General features: G+C 40.6%; 1 protein-coding gene across 1 annotated transcript; it reads right to left on the bottom strand.

Moving 5' to 3' along the window:
• Positions 1 to 412: 412 nt before the first annotated feature.
• Positions 413 to 21,787, bottom strand: ADAM28 (ADAM metallopeptidase domain 28; the record flags this gene model as incomplete). Its single annotated transcript, XM_082495682.1, has 24 exons — positions 413 to 515; positions 616 to 678; positions 1,592 to 1,669; positions 1,989 to 2,054; positions 2,334 to 2,433; positions 2,787 to 2,877; positions 3,740 to 3,818; positions 4,458 to 4,538; positions 5,194 to 5,350; positions 5,938 to 6,040; positions 6,731 to 6,926; positions 7,367 to 7,456; positions 7,968 to 8,145; positions 8,946 to 9,076; positions 10,304 to 10,388; positions 11,131 to 11,300; positions 11,892 to 11,963; positions 12,382 to 12,444; positions 12,907 to 13,102; positions 14,137 to 14,213; positions 15,958 to 16,036; positions 18,155 to 18,231; positions 18,880 to 18,980; positions 21,736 to 21,787. The coding sequence occupies 24 exons, from the start codon at positions 21,785 to 21,787 to the stop codon at positions 483 to 485; spliced, it is 2,418 nt and encodes an 805-aa protein (XP_082351808.1). The 3' UTR covers positions 413 to 482.
• Positions 21,788 to 22,890: the final 1,103 nt, after the last annotated feature.

Below are 22,890 nucleotides of genomic sequence, written 5' to 3'. Positions count from 1 at the left end.
ACATGAAGGAGAAGGTCCAGTGTGTCGCTGAGGAGAGGGCCGGCAAAGATCCAGAAATACAGCAGAAAGTTTCACAATTTACAAACATATAGTAACCAGACTTTCCCTGATCTTCTCAGGTCTGTAACCAGAATAGCAGTGTAGATGCAGGGCATCCCAGTGCAGCCATGTCTTGCAGGGGTGGCCGAGGAGTTAGGCTGTTACGCAGCTTTCATGACTTACTCCCAGTCTACACCTCAGTGCAAGCAGCGATTCTGCTTCGTTTCCTTTTGGACGGTAGTTTGACGTCATCACCAAAGAGTTCCTCGCTGTTTGAAAACTAAACTTCTTCTTTCAAAGCAGCTGTCGGTCAGTTGTTCTTTTTTTTTTAAAGAGAACAGGAAGGCTGCGTTGGTTGCCTTTGCCAAAAGTGGAGGAATCGAGGGACAAAAAAATTGTCCCTGAAAATTTCAGGTATCTTGATCAGCCCCGCTTCAGAAGCTTCATACTCTGGGATTAATTGGAGGTTTTAAAGCCTACATGAAAAAGAGAGTTAAATGAATCGCAGTGTGCCCCGTGCCGTTTCAACAAATTACATTCCAAAAGAATTGCTGTTTGCACTTGAACTCAGGTTACCTGAGGTGGAGGTGGAGGTTTGCCTTTGTGAACTGGGAGGTGAGCGGGCTTTCTCTCTGGTGCCTGTAACAAAAATGTAGTTCAAATGTCGTTAGGCTTTTCTGTCTGAGCAGCTGCAGAACGTCCACAGACCTCAGCTGCTGCCACTTTTATCTCCTTTATTTACTATGGTGTCTTCCTAGTGGAAAAGCTTGGGCTGAATTACATTAGTCTGTCCACATACAAGAAGGCACAATAATACGAACACACAAGGGGTACAGAGCTCCTGTTTCAGAAGACCAATAAGCTATTCTCAATGTTTAAATTCATCTGTATCGAGTATCCATGCTCAAATAGACTGCTTAGGAAGATAAAGCTGATCACATGTTCAAGATGCGTGTTGAGGAAAGCATCTCTAAAGACAGTGGGATTTGAACATGCTTTTATAATCAAGCCGCTATGTGGAGTTTTTTAATTATTTTATTATTTAGTCCTGATCTATGATCCCTTATGCAGGCAGTACCATGCCATTATGTTGCCCGTGTGAAGATGGTTTCTACACCCTTGGATCAGCTCAAATGCTGAGGTAGTGAATATTTGAGGGAGGTGTTTTTGTTCAAGTAGGATGCTTTGGGTTTATTAATGGCAAATATTCGTATTCTTCTCACTTCCAAATTTATTTTAAGAATTAAAAAAAAAGGAAAAATAAACATGAATGGAGATCCCCTCACAGGTGGCATCTTTAGGGACTAACAGATCTCCACAATAGAGGGACCATTGCAGACATCTGTAGGAGCAAAGATGCTGGTCATTTGCATTGTGCTTACACCTGAAATCCCTGTGGTGGCTCCTTCCCTAAAGAGTATGTGGTTTGAATGTCTGTGATTTTTGTTTTCAATCATAGTCAGAAACTGAAGAAACTGAAAACATTAATTGGCATATGATAGCCATTCGCAATGCAGATGGAAGACACGAAAAGTTGCAGGGATATACTTACAAAAATCTCTTCTGTGTGAGAAGGGGTTGGTTTGGTAGAAGGAACAGGAGGTGGGGGACCTTTTGGCCTTACGACAGGCTGTAAAAGAAGAAAATATAAACCATAATGTTCCTATATACAGATTGTATGTATGTGCATCCACATGTTCCCATGGGAATGTGCAGGCTTGTATAAAACGTGCATTACTAGGGGTAGAAGGATGCATTCATTTCAGAAGTAGGGATGCTTTATGCTATCTGGCCCTGAGAGAACATGCAGGGCCTTATCTGGAGTGCAGTGATTTCTCCAGCCTTTGGGATGAGATTGTCATTGAGGGTTTCCACCATGATGTGAACTGGTATGTGTTGTCTTCCCCAAAGCCAACATGAAAGCAAAGAAATGCTCTAGAAGTACTTACGCTCTGGCGCTGTGGTTTGTTCTCCTGCGGTGGAGGTACAGGAAGGAGAAGTTTCTTATCATTCATCTGAAAACAGTGAATGGTTAAATCAGAGGGAGCCCTTATCTTGTGCGTTATCTTTGCATGCCCTTTACTGCAGACAGGTTACTCAGGCACTTAGTGCCATGTGCTTTCCCCACTCCCTCCCCATGCTGGGATTCACAGCACTGTCCCCTCAGCCCCAGACAACTGTTTTGAAACCCTTGTGGAAGCGTAGCACACTTTGGCTGATGAGTTTTGATGTTTCAACTCCTCAGTTACAGTCCCAGAGAAACTATAGCTGACCCAGCACCTCCCCACTCTTACCTTCTGGGCAGGTACCGCCAGGACAGGGCGTTCTCTGCGTCTTTGCTCTTGATCCACAAAGACTTGGTTTGTGGCTCCAGATCCTCTTCTGGTCTGGCAACTATGCAAATATTACATGTGACTGTAAATCTTACCCTAACTGAAGTAAAACATCTTGCTGAAGTTGAATGCCTGCCTTACTCCTATTTCTGTTATATAGCCATGTCCTTTTGTTATTTCTTTATTTCTCCCCCTTATTTTAATTATTTAGGATTAATCTCGAGAGCTACAGTTTCAAGTCTTCAGTTCTCTCCCAACTATGGGATTTCTGAAACAGCTCAACAAAGGTCATGGACCAACTTTGGCTTTCCAGTGTCTAATTCCCTCCACCGTCTTTGAAAACCCCAGGTTGAAACCTATCCAGAAGTTGCTTGGCTTTATGGTTTTTTTCCTCAAGGGGGGTAAGCATTTTACCTCTTTTTGAACACTCGGAAGCGGATAAGTAGCACTGCTGCAGTCGCTGTGACAGCGAGGACAATCAGCACACCAGCAACAATAGCGAAGCCTGTCAACGAGAGAGAACACAAGTTGCTATTTCTTAAGAGATCCACTATTACTAAGCAGTTTCCCATCACGACCATTGGCAAAGTAATTTTTTTAACAAGGTCTAGACCCACTATTGCATAGGTTTATGGCTGCTGCTTCTCTTGCCACGAATGCGGATGGAAAGTATTCCTGCCATTTTTGCCATATTTGAAGACTGTGGTTATTGCCTGAGTTGTCTTTGGGCTAAACAAATGTAGCCCTTTCCATCCATCCTCAAAGATCACTTTATTGTTATTCCTCTCCTCTTTTCTCAAAGGGTGTTACCCAAAACTAGGCTCAGGCATTGTATACCACGTAAAGCTTCACAATTTTTCTTCAACAAAGCTATTCTAAAGCCTCAGCCAAGCCACAATGTTGAGAGCTGATGATGCTCCAGTGAATGTGGAGAGAGGACAAAAATATTTAATAATAAAGGCACACATGGAAATGTGTGCACAAAGTATTTTCCCTCAGAGGTAGACCAGTTAAAGGCCAGCTCCATGCAGATGATAAAGAAATGAGCTTGCCTGCTTCCCTCACAGCGGAACCTCCACTCAAATGTAAGTGAGCTAATATGGTATGCTGGTTATCTCAGGATGGAGAAAGGAAAAGCTTGCTGCTCTAAACAATCTCCTGGGTGTATGACTTCTGTCAGGTTAGAAAGAAAAATAGCTTGCTCTAGTCATTCGTACAAGCCGCAGATGCGGAGAAATCAGAGACCTAGATGGGAAGTATTTGCAAAGAAACGGTCTCCAGTGCGAGTCATGGCTCTTTCACCGGAGTTAAAGCAGCTTATTTCAGCCAGCGAGTGACAGCACCCAGTGTGGCCATGCAGCACTTACTGGTAATAGCCGAGGAGCTGTCGCAAGTTGGTGGTGCCCATCCCTCTTCACACTGGCATTGCAGCTCGTGGTCACACACCTGGGGAAGCACAAAGCCAGGAATAGCTTCAGGTTGGAAATGTGAGCGAAGCTGTGAGGTCGTAAAGTGTCAGTGGCTTCAAATCACGATCCTGATAAGCTTATTGAAGGTAGGGCCGGAAACCCCCTCTCATTTTACTTGGACTAAAATTTAGCATAGAAAGTAGCAGTTTTGGACTGTAAAGGAGAGGTCTGATGGTCTGCTGTCATGTGCCTTTGGCAGGTGTTGCTGTGGTGGAAGCTGCAGTAGAAGGCACAAAGCAGCAGAGTTGGTCTTTACATTTGTAGGTCTCTGACTGTTCAAATAAGATGAGCACAATTATCTTCCCAAAACAGAAGATGAGCTGAGAGAGAATAGCTGTGATACCGTGGCTCATAGGCAGGGCCAGACACAGAAGCTGTGTGTCTCCTGTCATCTCCTTAGCAAAAATATTGATAGTGATCAGGTTAGACTTGCTTTTATAAAAATACAGGAAACGTCCGACTCCATTGGGAGCTTAAGTCCCAATGACTTAAATACTGTCATCAATAAGGTCTGTAGCTGATATGCATAATTTTCCTGTAGTTTTTTTTTGGGGGGTGGGGGGTGGTGTGCTTGTTTGTTTTTTAAAGTTAATAGCGTTGAGTACTCATATCTTACAGCATGTCCAGAACACTTGGCCGAGCAGTTGGTTGATCTAAAGACATCTTCGGCATAGACACATTCTCCGTTGCTGCACACCTGAAATGTACAGGGCAAATGTTACCAAAGTGATTTGTAGCTTTCAGAACATGCAGAGCTTGCACATTGTCCTGTAAAGTGATGAAGAGTAAAAGGAGACATAGAAACAGGTCTGCAGATCACTTAAACCTACTTTAGGAGTTTGATTGTGGATATAATTTTTCATTTGACCTTTGGTTATTTTATAGCAAAGAGGAGTGACAAAGATGTACAGACATCACTGCTTTCCACTCCTCTTCAATCCTTCATGCTCCCCCCCTTCCCCCCAAGTAGAAATACATCACGAAGAAATTGGAAATAGCACTCAGTGATGCCTAGCACATCAGTTATGGAAATAATTAAAATAGTAATAGATGTATGATCTTTTAACCCTTCATACAAAGGTACGTTTCTGTTGCCACTTATATTTGTGTCAGTAAAAGATAGAAAGACAGCAGTCAAGCGTAAGGAGATCGGAATGATAGCAGTTCCTGTTTGCTTTGCTACTGATCTGTGATCAATGTGAGGCAGAAGGTATGGTAAATCAGATCAGCAGAAGCTTAATGTCCACTTCAGTCTTCCCTCTTAAAAATCTTTCTTGTCTGGTAAAAGAGGTAGCGATATAAACAAGACTGAAAGAGGGGAAGAATAAGGAAAAAAGCTATTCTCTACTAACCATCCCATTCCCACACTTCGTTCCATTGAGAATCATCCCTGGGTCTACTCCTCCATTTCTAGGAAAACTTGCTTTGCAGGACTCGAAAGTCACCAGACTCCCGTCCCGAGGCATCTCCTGCCCCCCAGCACAGAACAACTTTCCGCACATTATATCTCTGGAAGGAGAAAAAGAGCTGCTAGAACAATGATGTTGCACAATGAAACCATCTGAGCTAGTCTCTCCTCCAGCTTGAATTTATCGTGGCCGTACAGGACCACTACCCCCCCCCCCACCACCAAAAAAAAAAAAAAGCTGCAGAAAGGAATTTTGATTTGCGGTGTTTTCAGGTCAGTTTGTGAGTAGAAGGTGGCAGGTTCTCAATTCATCATGAGCTTATTAGGTAGCCCACAGTAGTTTGCAGAACTGAGTATTTAACTGACCTGTCTTCAGCTTCTGAGGTTCATGTGAAGTTCAAACTCCCTATCCAAAAATCCTTTCCCTCTGCTTAACTGCACATGCATGCACACACGCGTGCTCATCCATACATATCTATGTACACACTTGCTCTTTCTCAGACCGATCTCATCAAGATTTGGAAACTAGTTTTCTTAGCATTGTCTTTACCACAATATTCAAACTGAAGAAGGGATATGTGGACGTATGTGCCATCTAAAATAGTGCACTCTCTGTTTCTGCCTCTTAATTGGAATAGGAGTGGTCTCTCTTCCCAAATCCCAGCAGATTCTGTAACACAGTGCTTACTTTTTTTTACACGGGACGTGACTACCTTTTTCTTTTTTGCAGTATCCATAATATACCCCTTTCTCGTTCATCCGGTAACAGGATAATGCACCTTCAGTAGCCTCTGTGAAAGAAGAAAATGCAATGGGATTAGATTAGGTTCTCTGCCTGTGAAAAATAAGAATCTTCAGTTTCCTTTCATTATTTAAGAAATGGCCTTTCCCAGTGAAGTTGCCCATGGGCATAAATGATTCTCTCTGGCACTTCATATGTTAATTCTGCAATGTTATTGCATGCACACAGCAGAACTGATCCTGTGCATTCTCTCTCTGTCCAGTACAAACCTATAGACCTTACTTAGAAGATACATAGTCAGAACTGGAGACGGTTTAGGATTGAGAAGAGGCTAAGCCACCACACACTTTCAGAAACATAACACCATGCTAAATTTGGACATGAATTTGAAATACAGACATTTCCTCTTCCTGTCAAGCAAAGAATACTCTCTCAGCTCCATGCCAAAGTTATCTTAAAAGCATTGTGCAAAGGAGAAATACACTTACCACTTCCCATTTCTCTAGAAATACATTGCATTGCATGCTCTGAGTGTTGGCTCACATGATTATTATCACTTACAGTGTAAATACAAAAGTAGTAATAATAAAGTGTATGCTACAAACGAGAACCTGTTTATGTAGATATGCTGTTCGTGATTTACAAAAGGCCTTTGATGATTTGCTAGCAGACAAAGCCTACCTCTGCCTCTCTCCTTTGACCTAGGCAGCCTTATTTTTCAATGCCAACTTGTACTCACGTGGTCCAAAAGCGGCTTTGCACTGGTTTTCTCGGGTGGGACAGTTTCCCATGTAGCAATAGCCTTCGCCGTAGTTGCAGGGATGTCCGTTCACCCGGAATCGATCCGCTGGGCAATTTGCAGAAAAGCCGGTGCACATCTCAGCCAGGTCGCAGTCATCCTTAACTGGTCGGCAAACAGCTCCTGATTTTTTATACTGAAGGGAGATCACAATACCACCCTTAACGCGGTGCTCCTCCGTGCCATTTAAAAATCACAGTGAACTAAAGGGCTAAAATTAGGGGAGACAAATCCCCTCCTCACTGTACAAGTTGCATGAGGGGGCAGATCTGTATCAAATTTAAAGTTGTTTTTTTCAATTGACGGGATTTTTGCCTGGTTGTGCCACAGCTTTTCTTTCTAGGAGAAAATGGGTAAACACAATGCTCGTTTCTCCGGGATGTTGAAATATTGAGTGAATTGATAGTTGTGGTGTAGTTTGGAATGGACAGAATGCACTTGTCACTACAGTGCTATGTCAGTAATTGCAAGTAAAGAGGATCGGTTCTTTTGAAAGGTGTATTTCTGCTTTCTCATGGGGAAAAAAAAATAATACCCTGGAAAATATGAGAAGCCAGAGATGAAAAGGGGTCTTACTTGGCAGTTTTCGCAGCACTCGCCGTGTGCACACGTGGAACCTGCTGTAAGTTTGCATGTCTCGGGGTCGCAGCAGTCGTTCGTGCACTCCTGTGAGAGAATCAGCAATGTGAGCTCTGGTACACTGCTTTGGGGGTTGGTCCCGTCTGCATGGGGTTCTCAGCGACCCATCCCGTACTCAGTTACCAAGGGAGGGTGGGGTATCTTGGACCTGCACTTTGCTTTCCTGACAACCATTTTCACTAGAAGCCGTGCCAGCCATTGCGAGGGAGCGCATAAAGAATACAAAGTGTGTTTGATTATGAAAGTGCTGATAGAAGCTGTGTGGGGAACTTGCTTATTTCTGCCGGGATGGTTTTGTATGTATGACTTTTCCCCGTTCTCGGTTCCTCTGTCAACGCTGCATGACAAACCATGCAGATGTTTTCTCTACATTCTGCACGTGCTTTATAGGGCTGACGATGACCACAGTTTCTACAGAAATATTTCAGCTAGCTTTGAACTGGCTACTTTGGGAATTAACAGAAACCAGGTACTGTATAGCCTCAATAAAACTCTTTGCCTCTTCCAAGTATTATTTTATTCCCGGTTATGCAGATACCTCAGGAGTACCACAGTCACATTCCTCTCCTCTTTCCACAAAGCCGTTTCCGCAGGATGGAGGTGCTATGATGCTACTTATATCTGGGATGTTGGTTAAGCATCTTGGCATGTCACTCAACATGTATTTCTCAAAACTTTGGAGGCTGCAAGAGCTGAATTTCTTGGGGACGATAGCACTATATTGAGAAAGCAGGGGGATTTACGTTAGGATCAGCATAGGCAGGGAAAGGCAATACCCTTTATACGAGAAATGAAAAAAATGACCATCCTCCAAACTATTGGGTGCAACCATTTTTCTGTATATATATATATTAATAAATACGATGGTTATCTCTTACTTATAGCAGAAAAAAAAGGTGGAAACAAACAGAACAGAACAAATTAATGTACTAAATGTAAACGTTGCATGTATTAAATCCCCCATCTCAAAGACGTAAGCCTCGTTTACACAATTTGTCGCTGGATGCTTCAGGCAGTAGGAGTTTCCCACTGGGCTGTCCAGCAGAGGCAGTGTTCAACTAGAGATGAAAATTGAACTAAATTCCTATTAACAGGTGTTTATTGAAGGTGCAAAACAACAAAACTAGACTTTAGGTAAATTTTGGGCAAGCTCTGTCATCTGAGATAACCACAGCAGTTTCATGCTGTTGTAATTGTAGGGAAAAAATGATTTATGGTTTAATGAGAAGGCCTTACCACGCATGCAAAGCTAATGTTATCCAAAAGGGACTAAAGTTTGGTTTGGTGTTTGTTTGTTGGGTTTTTTTTTTGCAGGGAGGGGTGGTGTATCCACTTTGGAATATCTTAGAAGGGTCTGGAATTTCTTCATTTTCTCTTCTTTTTGTATAATTTAAATGGAATAATCTCAGTGGATGAAAATAATTACTACTACATTTTGGAAATTGGCAGCTTATCCAAAGCCCATCTTGAACTGCCCTGTGTGTTAACGCCCTCGCCTCTTTATCCAAACTCCTACCTGACGGTATCTGTCATGATACAGACTTTCTCGTTACATGTGCAGGCTTCAGTGTCATGACTCATGCCAAGGTTGTGTCCCATCTCATGCGCCATGGTAGCTGCAACTGCAATTTCGTTTCTGTTATGGTCCTGTAGAGGTAAGAACAGGCTATTATTTCTATGAGTATTTTAGAACAAGTAGGAATACTAGAGAAGCCATGTGGTGAAGAAATAGGACAATTTTTCTTCAAGTGAAATTATCCTCACTGCTACATAAGGATTGATAAGTTGTTCAATCCATGCATGCGTCTGTTCCACAGTTTATGCTGGATTATATTATAAGAGCACTTAGATGATACCGCTAATGAACATGAATAAATTGCTATAATTAGTTTTTAAATGAACATGAAGAAGTTAGGCTGCCAAGTAACAACTGAGTGTTAAGGGGAACTGAACATCTGAAACTCTTAATCCTCTCTCTGGATAACTGTCTCTGTGCTTAGGGTAATTACGCGGGTGCGATATGATTATTACTCATTGCATCAAGGTAGCTGTTGTGTACAGTGTTGAGCATGCACAGAAAGGAAAGGCAGATGCCGTGCTCCGTCTTCGCTCTTAGCTTGGTATTTTGCGCTGCTTGGTGGGAGGGAGAAAAGTGCTGCTCTTTTGAGTGAAATCCAGATGCATAAACAGCAGATGGTAGTGGAAGCACGTGAAGCATGAGACACATCGTACTGGTGATGCTCTTCCAGCATGGCATTGCAAATCACACTGCTGCAAAAACGCATCCCCGCACCTTGAAAAGCATTTTTGTTTTCCAGTCCTCCTAGGGTTTCCTTATGGTGTGGGAAAGCTGGAATTTCATGTGGGTTGTTCCTCTTACTAACAAACCCAGCGCAACAGCCGAATTCCAGGTGGTGTTGGTAAAGTTTTGGGTCTGTGTTCCCATTCAGGCTGAAGTTTAAGCTTAGTAGTTTAGGCAGCTGTAATTAAGTGGCCAAACTGTTGATGTGCATTATGACAGTCAGAACCAATTCCCCATTCAAAACAGGGAACCTTAAGGTAGAGGCACAAAATTACTTATTTCTCTCCTTTGACTCTGTTGGAGCCTGGTACTCCAAACACAGGTGTCAGTTTGATGTTGGCCTTTAGATAACACATATACCATGCTTTATGTGTGCTTTCTTTACCCTCTGCATTTCATTTAAAATAAAATATCTCTCTGTGAATTTCTACAGTCTTAATAAAATAATGATATGAACCAGACAGAACTGAAACAGTTGTACGCCAAATAATTTGCATAAATCTTCTTTGCTGGTTGAGTAAAAAAACATAGAAAAGCCTTTTAGAAATAAAATAAACAAAAATAAATCAGACCTGAATAATACCTGCAGAATATGCATCGTTGCATATGGATTTCAGGAAGGCTAATCCAATCGTTGTCCCCTCAAAGTCGTAGCCTCTGTAAGGAAGGAGAAAGGCAGGGTGAAATGCAATGAAGTGACCGGGAACCAGACCTGAAATCGTCTGCTTTATTAACCAGGCTGAAGGCTTTAAGCATATACTCATTTCCAGCTCCTGGATTTAATAAAATCTTTGAGGATACACTTAAGATCACCGCAAATCAGAAAACAATTGAAATGAGCTTTTCATCTTGAATTTTTACTTAAATTGCGTTGCAGTTCATCAGACTCAAAGCATCTGTTTGAGTGCATAGAGCTTGATGAAGTGCTCTAAATGTCGCAAAGTGCTTGGATGAATCAGGGCCATTGAACACGAGCCAGAATAGCGAAGTGAGCGCTGGTTTAGTTTGGCAACGTGCGTTTCCCAGCCGTTAAACTTCATGTCAGGGCTCCTTAGGTTGTTAGACTGCACTGCAGTCTTTGGGACGCTCAACTGTGCTGTGACCAGAGCAGGGAAGAGGAGAGACTGAGATGTAACAAAAATTTACCTTGCCTGGTTTTGCAGAGATTATGATAGAAAGATTAGATGGTATGTCCTAGCAAGTAATCGTGCTCCAAGAGGAAAATGAAGCAAGGAAAGAGAGCCTACAATTATGTTTTTGTCCTCGAATTAGTACAATCTGGAAAGCGTGAAATCCGGTTGGTATAGACGGTGTCTCTGATGGGTTGGTGAGCCATTTTTAAAGCACAAATTCCTTTAACTTACTTGGAAATGCAAATAGGAATCAGAATGATACACACGTGATTAGCTGAGCATTGTCATTTTTCTTCCTGTTTAATAAATCTGATAGACGCCACTTTGAGAAACTGTCGAGAGTGAATCCTGCAGCACGGCTCAGGAGGCATTTGTCACCATCTGTCCAAATTTCCAGGCCAATTAAAGCCACGTAGATATTGATGGCCTTATAAACCTGCAGCAGAGAAACAGCGTTGCTGTAAAAGTGAAGTACGTTTTGAAGACTTCTGAAACACTTATCCTGGTAATTGGCTCACGTTCATTGCTTGCAATATATAGCCCACTCCAGACCTGATTTAAGCTTTTCTGCACTTTGAAGTTGCAACAAAAAATTAAAGAGACAAAACAAAACATGAAATCTTATTTTCCCCCACATTTAAACCAACTATAAAAATGGTTTTTAAATACCTGAAAAAGCTTAAAATTCTTTAAAATACTTGAAAGTTCCAGCACTATTTTGGAAGAAGTTTGACTTGCAAAAGAAATCAAGAATCGAAAATTAGTTCATTCTTTTTGAAGGATTTCAATCATTGCCTTAACAAGCTCTTAAGAAAATGCAGTATAAATCTTTAATACTAATTGAATTTATAGACATCTCATATCTGAGCACAAAGAACAGGATAATATGGACAGATGCGTTTAAATTTGTTTCCTAAATTACAATAAAGTTCAGTTTTCATTCTTTCCTATGTGCAATAATGAAAATTAATGATAAAAGTGATAAATAACTTCTAATTCAATTTCACTTTGCTGTATTTCCTCTTACCGTGTTGATGTAATTGACTATTCCAAATATCCTTTCTCTTATAGTTTTAACATCTTCTTCATACTTCTTATACTAAAAAAATAAATATAGTATGTTAGGAAAAGGAGAGGAAAACAGTGATTTATCAGAAAAGAAATATCCCACAGAAGACTGCCTTGCAAACCACACCATACCCAGTCTGCTTATTATCTTTTCAATGTACTATTTTATCATCCAGTGTATTTCAAGATCAGGCCCTTTTCAAATGCGTATCTCTGCGTAGGGTGCAGAAGATGACAGGCACTGCATGGTGTTTTTTCAATTCTCATCATCTCCAGGTGGGGTTTTCAAAATCAACTGACATTAGGAAATCCTATTCCTAGCCAAAGTCAGGGGTAACACCTAGCATAGCGCTGTAATGGTAGTAGGAGCCCAGGGATACGAGTGGTACCTACTTTGGAAAGCTCACCTGTAGCTGGCCGAAGGAGAAAAAAATCGTTTTGATACTCACCAGAGTATTGTCTGCAACTATGTAAACTTCCAGATACTTTTTTGCTTTCAGGTATGCCTTCATCTAAAGAAAAGACACATTTAAATGACTTCTAAGGCCTGCTTCAGTCTCAGCCTTCCCAATTTCAAACCCATGTATGTTATGAGGGTATTTCTTTAGCCAAGCCGTTTAGAACCGGACTGCCTTGTTTTAAAGCAACAAAAGGTAGACTAGGTATTAAAATGATTATTAGAATGATGAAAGGTAGACTCGATATTCAGAAGTATTTAGATGTTGAAACATGCCCATGGGCACCTATTGGTACATGCAGGAGGGCTTAATTCAGGTGGCGACTCTGAAATCTCAGATCTGTGAGAGTTTTGCACTGGTTTTTAAGGTCTGATTATGCTTCGCTGTTTGCAATCGCTTCTTTTCTGTAGGTGCCACCAGACAAAGTGGGACTTGTGCTATTCACAGAGTTCTCCTACAGCCACAGTTTCTTTTCTTGCACATACATACTGGAGTGTTGCTTAAGTAGGTACTTACTTCTGGACTGTTGCTGGATTTGAAGATGTCGCTGGTGGGGTCATTTGAATCAGCTTCCCAGGTATTATTGATTAGACCACAGGTTTTTATGGACTTTTGTTCCAGGTCCTCATACTTATAGACCGCATGTTCGTCTCTGTCTGAGGTTCCCAAGGGTTCAATGAGGTACTTCTCACCGCGGGTCTCAAAATATCCACTAAGAAAATTAGTTAGACTGTGATCTTTTGGATCCGCAGGACTGAGTCAAGATAGTAACGTTATCCCTAACAACATTTAGCCCAGGTGTACAGATGGTTGCATGCAGTGACGCAATGGAACAGTTTGGCAACGTGAGGCAAAGCGTACAACAATTTAAAAGCAGAAATCAATTGTGAGATTTGGCTGGTCAGAGAAGTCTCTGAGTAGGAGACTGTCTGTCAAAAAGAAACTGTTTTAGAAATGAATTAGATTTAAACTTTTAGGGTTTTGTGCTAACAGAGGTGATTGAAAAGTGAATTTCAGTTCAGTGGGGAATTCAAGGATAATATTTTCATCTTTAAGTGAGATGAAAAGCTGAAATATTGAAAGGAATTAAGAGTTTTGAATAATTTGAGCAGCAAACGTCAAAATAAGCATTCTGTGTTAAAATGTAAACTTGACAGGATATGCAAGAAGTGTTCACAAAGTTGGGGTTTTGCAAAACCCCACTGACCATTGGGAAAATGTTCTGCTGCAGCTTCTCAAGCTCAACAGCCATCCTCTTCCCTTTTTATGTTATACCACTGTGTCGTCAGTGGTTAGAAATGAACAGATTCTTTTAACTGAACTTTTCATACAAAAGCTTGAACTTCCTGACCCTGTAGCTGCTGGAGCACTGAAAATAATGCAGCTTTCTTTTAAAGGGTCAGCGGAGCTTCCTACCGCTCAGAAGCATCAACCCTAAATGTTTATTGTAAGCACCACCAAATGCTGTGATTTATGAATGGATCTAATATGGAATTAGTCATATAAATTTATTGATATAGATGTTTCTTTAGCTTTCATTTTATAAACTCTGAAACTGAAGTAGAAATACAGCTTTTTATTCCTCCCTTCTTTCACCTTTTTTGGTACACTAGTTTCCTCGTAAGCATGAATAAAAGATAACACCACTTATTTACATCCTGGTTATTTTTATATTGGAAGATTTATCCTCATAGAGTATGCACATTCTGCCATTGGTACCCTTTGGGAACCAAACCTCCATCTTACCTTAGACCTTTGCAAGCACTGATGCTTGCTGTGGAGCCAGCATCGTTCTGAACATAACCTTCATAATAACAGTGATCCTGTTTAGAAAGAAAAAATACATTGTCAAATTGGGCCATGCCTCATTGACTGCAATGAATTGGCCTAGATCCAGTGATTTCAGAAGACAAACTACAGTAGCTCCAAGCCACAACAAACTACACTGTCTGGGGAACTCTCCCATTAGAGGAGATTCTTAAACTGAAAAAAGCTGGTGACCATTTCCATGTTTGCTACGGTAGCGTTATTGTTACCCTTCAACACAGAGTGACCCAGATTGTGACAAATCCAGGCATGGAGGGTTCTGGTCAGTATGCAACAGTACATGAAAATAAGAATATGCATATTCACTGCTCAAAATTAAGCATATACTGATGTGCTCTGCTCAATTAAGGTCCGTACCAAATGTTTTTATTGTGGCCAAATTTCAAGGAAACACCCTTTGATATTAACCCAACAATTAAATGCATTAACTTCAATGAGATTAAAATTGCATGTATTATATTAAAACATATGATTAAGGGAAAAATTTTCATGACTTAATTGACTTAAGGATCTAAGGTCTAATGAACACTTTTGTGTTCAAAGAGACTTCAAAGTCACTGAGGTATTGTGGAAAATTTTACCCATGGCATTTTCCTTAATAGGTGTCTTAAGAGAGACCTATAACAGTATTCGACCTTTTGTTTTCTCATGGATGTTTGGTTTCACTTTACCATTTATTTGTCTTCTTCCCATCACAACGCGCCAGCTTTCTTACAGTGGAAAGACATCAACAAAGTGAAAATTAGTAGAGAAAGAAGTGGAGAACTATTTTCCATCTTTTGAGGATACAAGAGAAACCACTCCTGAGATCAGAATAAAGTATCCACAACGTAGGAATTCTGTGTTCAGCAAGCTGCACAGGTAGGCCTGTGAGATTGTCTTTAACCAGGCGTAGGTGCTGTTTGCTTTTCACAGGATCCACTCAGGGGGTGAAGTAATAGGAGCAATCAGAAATAGTACCTTTTTTCCACACAGAAAAAAAAACCAAACCAACCCGATTTCTTTATGCACATCTATTTCACTCAAGACCCTCCTGTTCCTGCTAATCGCTCCATAACAAAGAATATTAGGCTTTGTATTCCCATTTACACGTGTTAAAACACATAGCATGCCATTGGACAAAAAGCTTCAGGTGAGAGCTTTGTTGAAGATAAGACCCATGAGTGTACAGTTAATTAAAAAATATCTTTAGTGACTTCCTTTGTGTCTGGATCTGAATAACTGATTTGTCATGGCTCAGAGAAACCACCTGGGGTAACCTGCAATGCATTTGCTGTGAGCGTGGGTGGTAACGCGAGCCAGTGAGGAAATGTGACTTTATCTGAATCTGTGATCTCACTGAGATTAGGGTGTAAAAGCCTGTCACGGAGTTGCACAGAATGAGGAGTGTCAGGAGGGCAAAGTCAGGGGTAAGGTGGTGGGATGGCCCTGGCTCCACTCTCTTTCCTGACAAAAGAGAGAAATTCAGCTCAGATAACGTTGCTCAGCCGCTAAGGTGAAAAGTGGTCATCTTTTTGAAAGACAAACTGATTCTCAGCAGGTGTAGATCAGTGGGGCTCTGCCAAAGTCGAGTCATATCTTCCCCATCCCTTCAGAGGCATCCTAAATTACAGTGCTTAGAACCTTGATTTAAAATCTTGTCTTTCTGTCTGATATGTACTATCATTTCATGGATCCATGAATCTCATACAGACCTCCTCAAGACTGCAAGTATGAGGGAAGGAAGCCTTTTTTCATTACCTTGATCTGAGGACTTGTTGTTATTTGTCGACCGTCATCAGAATAAACTGTTTCGGTATAGTCTCTAGCTAATAGGTGCCTGCGAAGAGTCAAGGGCAAGTATTATTCAAAAGAAGTTGTAGTCATCTAGAAACGAGGCAATTGCACACTAAGTATGTGGGGAATTCAAATGATTACTCAGGTTTATTAGTAGTAGTGAAAAAACAGGAAAGCAAAGCTGCTGGGTGGGGAATTCTGCCTGTTTGTAATCCTTACTCAAACAAAGGGACGTTTCTAGAATAAGAGGACTTTAATTGCTTTCTTATTTCATTGGAACAAACTAATCTCCTCGTAGATCTGAAAGTAAATGTATAATCACATATGCATACATATTACATATTGATCCTGTTTTGGCCTCCAATTTGTGCAGACATTTCTCAACACTCCGTAGTGCATGTGAAATGGTACTCTTCTCTTCCCAGTTCACCCCACTGGTTATAAACAGCAAAGATCTCAGTCAGTGGGAAAGCTGCCTCATCTGTTTCACATGTGCCCGTGCATAACATGTATGTATGTACTGATAGGATGAGGGAGAATGGCTTCAAACTGGAAGAAGGTCGTTTTAGATTAGATATTGGGAAGAAATTTTTCCCTCTGAGGGTGGTGAGCCCCTGGCGCAGGGTGCCCCGAGAAGCTGTGGCTGCCCCATCCCTGGAGGTGTTCAAGGCCAGTTTGGACGGGGCTGGGAGCAACCTGGGCTGGGGGGAGGTGTCCCTGCCCAGGGCAAGGGTGTTGGAATTAGGTGATCTTCAAGGTCCCTTCCAACCTAAACCATTCTATATGTACATGTACACACACTAAGAGATTCTGTGTGGAGATCACACTAACATATTTGTCTAATCTTGCTCACAGCTTTTTTATAACTTTGCTAGTGCAGGTTCTCATCTTTGTAGACGTTATATCTGAACTTGCTTTTTCTTTTCTATCTAAATAAAACTCTATTTTTGTACACATATGTGTTCCTGAACCTTCAAAGGAGGACATCATAACTATGGAATAAATTACTGTATTTCTGCCACCGGTGGGAAAGGTGCCTTTGGGTTTCTTGTTAGCATGGACAGTTGTGAGTTGCTGTGGAAGGCCAGATCCTGCAAGGCTCTGTGCGCTCACACTCTTGGGCAGCACAGCACTAAGCAGATGCTTATGCAGCCCTGGCTTAAATGTACTTACAGCTAGCAGCAAAGCAAGTCTACGTTCCATCTGTTTGGGCAGCTACCCCAAACTGCCGCAGTCCCATTTCTTTTTAAAGAGTGGAATTTAGTGCAATATAATTTCCCATATTCCCCCTCCAAATATTTAGATTAGATTAAAACAGGGGCAAACAGTTAATTATAGTCTATATTTAAACTGACGATAGTAGTATTGTATTTACACAGCCATTAGAAAAGTACCTATTAAAGGAGTCTTGTTTGATCCTATGTTAAATATTATGGTGGAGCCAGCAAGCAGAAAATCCCAACTGGGCTTTATTTGTGTTGCTCTGTACGGATTTGGAGTTTTCTTTGTATGCCTTGTTCTGTAAGAAAGCCTGCAGCTTTGCTATACCCTCTGCGTGGCCTGTTTAATTGCTGTTAATCTCTTCAGCCAAGGAGGCAAGCTCTCCTCACTTTCAATTTCCAGAAAGCGTTTTGTCAATGACGGTATATATTAGAAGCCCAACAGCAGTAGTGTTAAGGTAGGGAGTATTGGAAACCAAATTATTGAGGATTATCACATTTCTTATTACTATTTTCCATTTTTGGCCAAGACAGCCCCATTTCATGGATATTTCTCTTGTTCTCCGTAGTTTCTACCAGCATAGAACAAATAAATATAACCCATAGACTCTCCATGGACACAGAAAACTTGTGCAATCATATGAAAACATTAAACATTCAGTGGATTTAGCCATTTAGGAAATAAATGGGAGAACAGAGCAGTAGAGGCAAGTCATTCCATCACGGTAATGTCATATGGCTGTGTAGTTATTTCACATTACCAAAGTAGGACATGATGCTTTCTCTCCCCTCTTTTTCTCTCATTGGAGTGGAACGGTTGCATTTCCCCAAATACCTCTCTCTCACAGGAACCTAAGTCCTGTTTCTTTGAATCCTGAATGCCCTGCAGAGCCGTTTACAGTGAGGAATAATGCTCAAGGAAAAAGTTGAACTGGACCTACTTATTTTTTTGTAGGTGCAGTATGACTTCCTCTCCATTGGCTTTGATTCCATACTCCATTGTGTCATCATATTTTGTCTGTAAACAGATTTAAGTGTTAGAATATGGACTGTTACAATTTCTGGCTTCACTATGAGCTGGCTGTCATTGAGTTGCCAACTACATTCTTTTCCTCCTCTACCCACCAAAAATAAGTATGCTGGCAGTTATAGGAAAAGCAGGAGGCTGCTCTGTTTCATACTTTTTAATTGGAGGAAAAATTTAACTTTGCGACTGTATTTCTACACTCATAAGCACATGCCCTGCATATTCGGCAAAGTGCTGAAGCGGATGCTTAAATTCAAACATTTTCATAACTCTCTTGAACGTTGTAAGAGCATGCTTAGTTTTAAAGATTCGGTTTAATTTACTTCAAACGAAAACATCCATAGGTTATTCAACATCTGAGTAGTATCCAAACCTACATCTTTGCAGAGATACAAGTGCAGGAGACCCACTGATGGCACCCAGGGACTTCACTGCCCACTGAGCGCACCTCACAGCCTGTCTTTAGCAGATGTGAGATCACTCTTGCAGGTTTTTTCTTTCATTTCAATTTGCAAGACCAAGCGTCTGGCTCCATACTCCCTTCCTCTTGAAAACCAAGCGTGCTCTGATTCCAGAGAACCTTCCCCATCTCCCAGAAAAAGAAAAAAAAAAACCCAACAAAGTAATCTTTTTTAATACCTCTTTGTTTCTTTCTACATCTCTCTTATGTACTGTGTGCAACTTCTGTGGATAAACTATTTCATATTGCTCAACTCCAGGTAATTTCTTCCTCGGATTCCCTAGGGAGAAACAGATGTATATTTATGAAAACACAGTATTAATTTATTAAACACCGTCTTTCATGTCTATCAAGACTGATTCTTTTGGGCCATATAGTCATTCATCTGTTGCACCGCTCGTTTTTCGTGTATTCTCTGCACCAGCTCTGCCGTGTGCTCATCTGTTCTGCTAAGCAGTCGCCCCCCTTGTGACCGAACACCAGGTTTGTTACAGTCTGGATTTCAGACGAGTTGACATACCTGGCTATTTCCAGGTGTCAAAATATTATATGCAGTTCACTTTGGATTTCTTTCCCCAGCACCAATCAGCAGTTTCGGGTACCAACATGCTAGACAAGCGATGTAAGGTGCGACTTTTGCCTTCACATTTAGCAGGTGACATGCATGAATTTATACGGTTCTGTGAAATTAGTGATCTCCAAATACAAGTTAAGACTGCCTCTAGATAAGCAAATAAACTTGTACAATTCACTACAAGTCTGGACCAAGCCTAGATTTCTGCTTTAGAAAGCTTTTCAGCTGGTCTTCTCACATAAATACTTGTGACGGTGCTTTAATAGGTACCCCCTTGAGTCAGATTGAGGAGTGTTACATGCTTGTGACAGCAGAAGGACTGGAGAAGGCTTTTGGAGAAAGCTAGGTAAAATAATAGGAGATACGCAGGAAAGTACGAAAATCTGGAAGGTGGTGCAGAATCCTGATGATTCCTTAACTCGCATAATCCTTTTTACTGGTTTTACTTGCGTGTTGTGTGTCTGTCGTGGCTATAAAGAACTTGGTGAGGAAATACCATGCTGATGAAAAGCATTTCTTTTTGTTTTCTGCTTCTGAGCCTGAGCAAATCTTGACAAAAGTTAATTTGTGGCATGACTTGCAGGGGTGGTCAGCACACATTGTATCATTTGAAGTTAATAATAGCAGCATTTGAGTAAACAGGGTCATACAAGGGATGTGTTAGTTTCCAGCTAGGCAACAGCAGGTTTTACATGCCTCAAAGCTCTTTAATCTTCTACAAAAGGTCATTTCACCTGAATGGGCAAATTTTTGAGGGCTCAGCACTAAGCACAACAGCCTGTATTTGGTAAAAAAAAAAAAAACAACCAAAACCCAAACCACAAACAACAAAGGGAGAGTGCAACTCCCATTTTAATTGTCTGCCTCAAGGTCAGATTTTTACAAGAGCAGGGCATCCAATTACTGTAATTTTCTGTGTCTGGAACAACAGAGCACATCCTCATGCAAATTGTTCCAGTAAAATAAACAGATTAATTCTTCATAACTAGTTTATTTGATTAAACCCTTTCCAAAAATAATTGCAGAATAAACTTGGCTGTATCTTGACAGAGCTGAGTGCTGTAGAGAAAGGCAGGATGGTATAATGGTAATAAGTCCTAAGAAGTGATCTTACATCAGCTGAGCCATTACACAGTCCACAGTAACTGTCCACGCACGAGCTGTTAGCAAATACCAAGTGCAAGTTTGTTACTGTAATTTACAGTGATGTTTTATATTTTATTTTAAGCAACTAATTATATTTACTTTAAAAAATCTTTTGCTTTGCAGACTTAGTCTTTCCATGAGCTTAAAGGACATTCTTACGCAGTGATCACAGTAATATTTTAGGCCTCTTAGAACAGAGTTGTGTCCTTCAATTTTATCCATCCGCTCTGGGTTGCAGACTCTTTACACGGCCAGCTGTAGCCCAGATGATTCGAGTTTAGGCTAGATTTGAATGGAGACTCAGAACTTAACTTGTCCTTTTCCTGCACTGTGATACAAACAGCATTTCGAGGAAAACGGGTTAGTTTTGTTCTGGAACAGATTGTTTCTTAGAGGTAGTTTTTCTAATCAACTCAGTATATTGTCATTGTGTTGCTTCAGGCATTGTCTTGAGTCAGTAGCTTAAAGGAGGAAAGAAATTCCTTGGGCCTTGTACAACAGCTAGAAAAAGTGCTAATAAGGAACACATAATTATGTACTTTTCCAAGAGCATAAACCAAGAAGAAAAATCATTAGTGAGGATTTCATCGACAATGAAGGTTTGGTTTTGTCAAGAAACAAAATATATGACACCTTAAGCATTAGTGCTGTACACACTTTCAGATACTCTGTGCAGCTAATGAAATCATAAAGATACCTGTCTGAACACAAGTCAGATCTCTAAATATGTAGATAAACCCTGCGCATGCTTGTGCATGCCAAGCTCTGAAAAAATCTGTTCCCTGTTGACATTAATTGAAAGAAACAATGCATGTGGAAAAAAAAAAAGTGTGGTCTGTTAAGGTTAAGTCATACAAATACTCATAACCTGACGTATCACGCAGATAATGAGGGTGCTATTTTAATTCAGGTAATGTCATTAACTGAATTAAAATAAAAGTCTTTTCTGTTATGGCCAAAATGCTGTCAGTTTAGTAAGTTGTCCCAATTGGATAAATTGTCCTCTCACTTGCAGGGAAAGTACTTTCTTAATTAATTGTGTCACAAAACTAACCAATTCTGGGTCTTTAGGCAATCTCTGGCCAGTTTTCACACAAGTAAATAATTCTCTGACTAGAGAGTTTTAGAAAATCACTTTGAACAGAAAGAGAAAAAAGCAAACATCCCTAACTTCAGCAATACCTTTTTTTCCCCATGGCTTTAATTCACTGTTCTTCCATATTATCTACATGTTAATAATTAAAAATTCATAAAAGCTATACAAAGTTATCCATAGCAACCACTGATAAAGGATTAAAAAAAAAAAAAGCCGTACCTTGTTGAAGAAAATGTAGCAAAACAACAGAAACAAGAAGTACATTAGTCATCTCCGTTGCGCTTGTCTAGCAGTGGTCTCCGTGGTCTGGGAAAGTTGGTTCCCAGGCTGTCTGCTTTGAGCAGCCCTCTCTTGTGCAGTGAATGAGAGGGAGCGAGTTGTTCAGCTTTATTCTTGCTCCTATATGAGGAAGTGTTTACTAAAGGTGTTGCACAATTTTCAAGTCACAGAGTGTTACAGCAAGCGGAAGTTCCTGCTGGTTAGTTAATGTCACACGAATTGTGATATATTGATTACTTCTTTGAAATAAGTTCCCTAGAACTGTTCATCGGGAAAAGTAAAAATAAATACATACATAAAGAAGGAGACTGGAGTGGTCCTAATGTTCTCTTTTTATGGTCTGGCTGGTGAAAAGCTGCAGTAGAAACAGTGGGTACCACTGGGGAGGAATGGGAAAGTTCTCAAGAGATTTAGGGTGAAGCAGGTACACAGGGCTGGTGTTAAAGATGTGTCTCCGTTCTTGCTGCTGGCCATTTAATCTCTACGGAAGGGAAGGGCTTAGAGCACCAAAGGTACATGTAATTCTGTATCTGTGAATCATATCTACGGTATAAACACTGAATAGGTCCTTTTCAGCCCCTTCCATCTGTATTAGTAATGTTTGCTTGAGGTTCATGTGATAATGTCTAACTAAAAGGGGATGCAGTCAAGTGAGCGATCAAGGTGATATCTGTCAAATAATATTCTAAAAATTTATGCTAGAAACTTATCCCATTGACTTAGCTAGTTGTAATAGAAGAGTAGTATGCGCTTCTTAGGGCAACAGCTACCAATGTAGAGCCGCTTTATAGAAGTTTAACTTTTCACGTGTTAGAACAGGTATTACAGAGTACATAGAACTGGAATGGAGTGTGCTGTATACAGCAGTATGTGAATATAAATTTATATTAGCAATACACATTGCACAGTAATATATATTCATTTAGTACATTGATTTATAAATAAATAAATAAATTGCATAATTCTACAGGAGAATTTTTACTGCCATAACTAACAAAAGTTCCCAGGTCTAATGTAAGTGTTATTGGATAACTGTTTCTGTCTCAGGTATGTGCTGAAAAGTTCTGATTTTTTGAACATTAAAATCTGAAATTG

The sequence above is a fragment of the Vanellus vanellus genome, assembly GCF_965231255.1.
Source record: "Vanellus vanellus genome assembly, chromosome: 26".
In the NCBI taxonomy this organism is placed as follows: domain Eukaryota; kingdom Metazoa; phylum Chordata; class Aves; order Charadriiformes; family Charadriidae; genus Vanellus; species Vanellus vanellus.
Note: the sequence above shows the minus strand (reverse complement) of the source record. Positions and strands in the feature narration are given on the sequence as shown.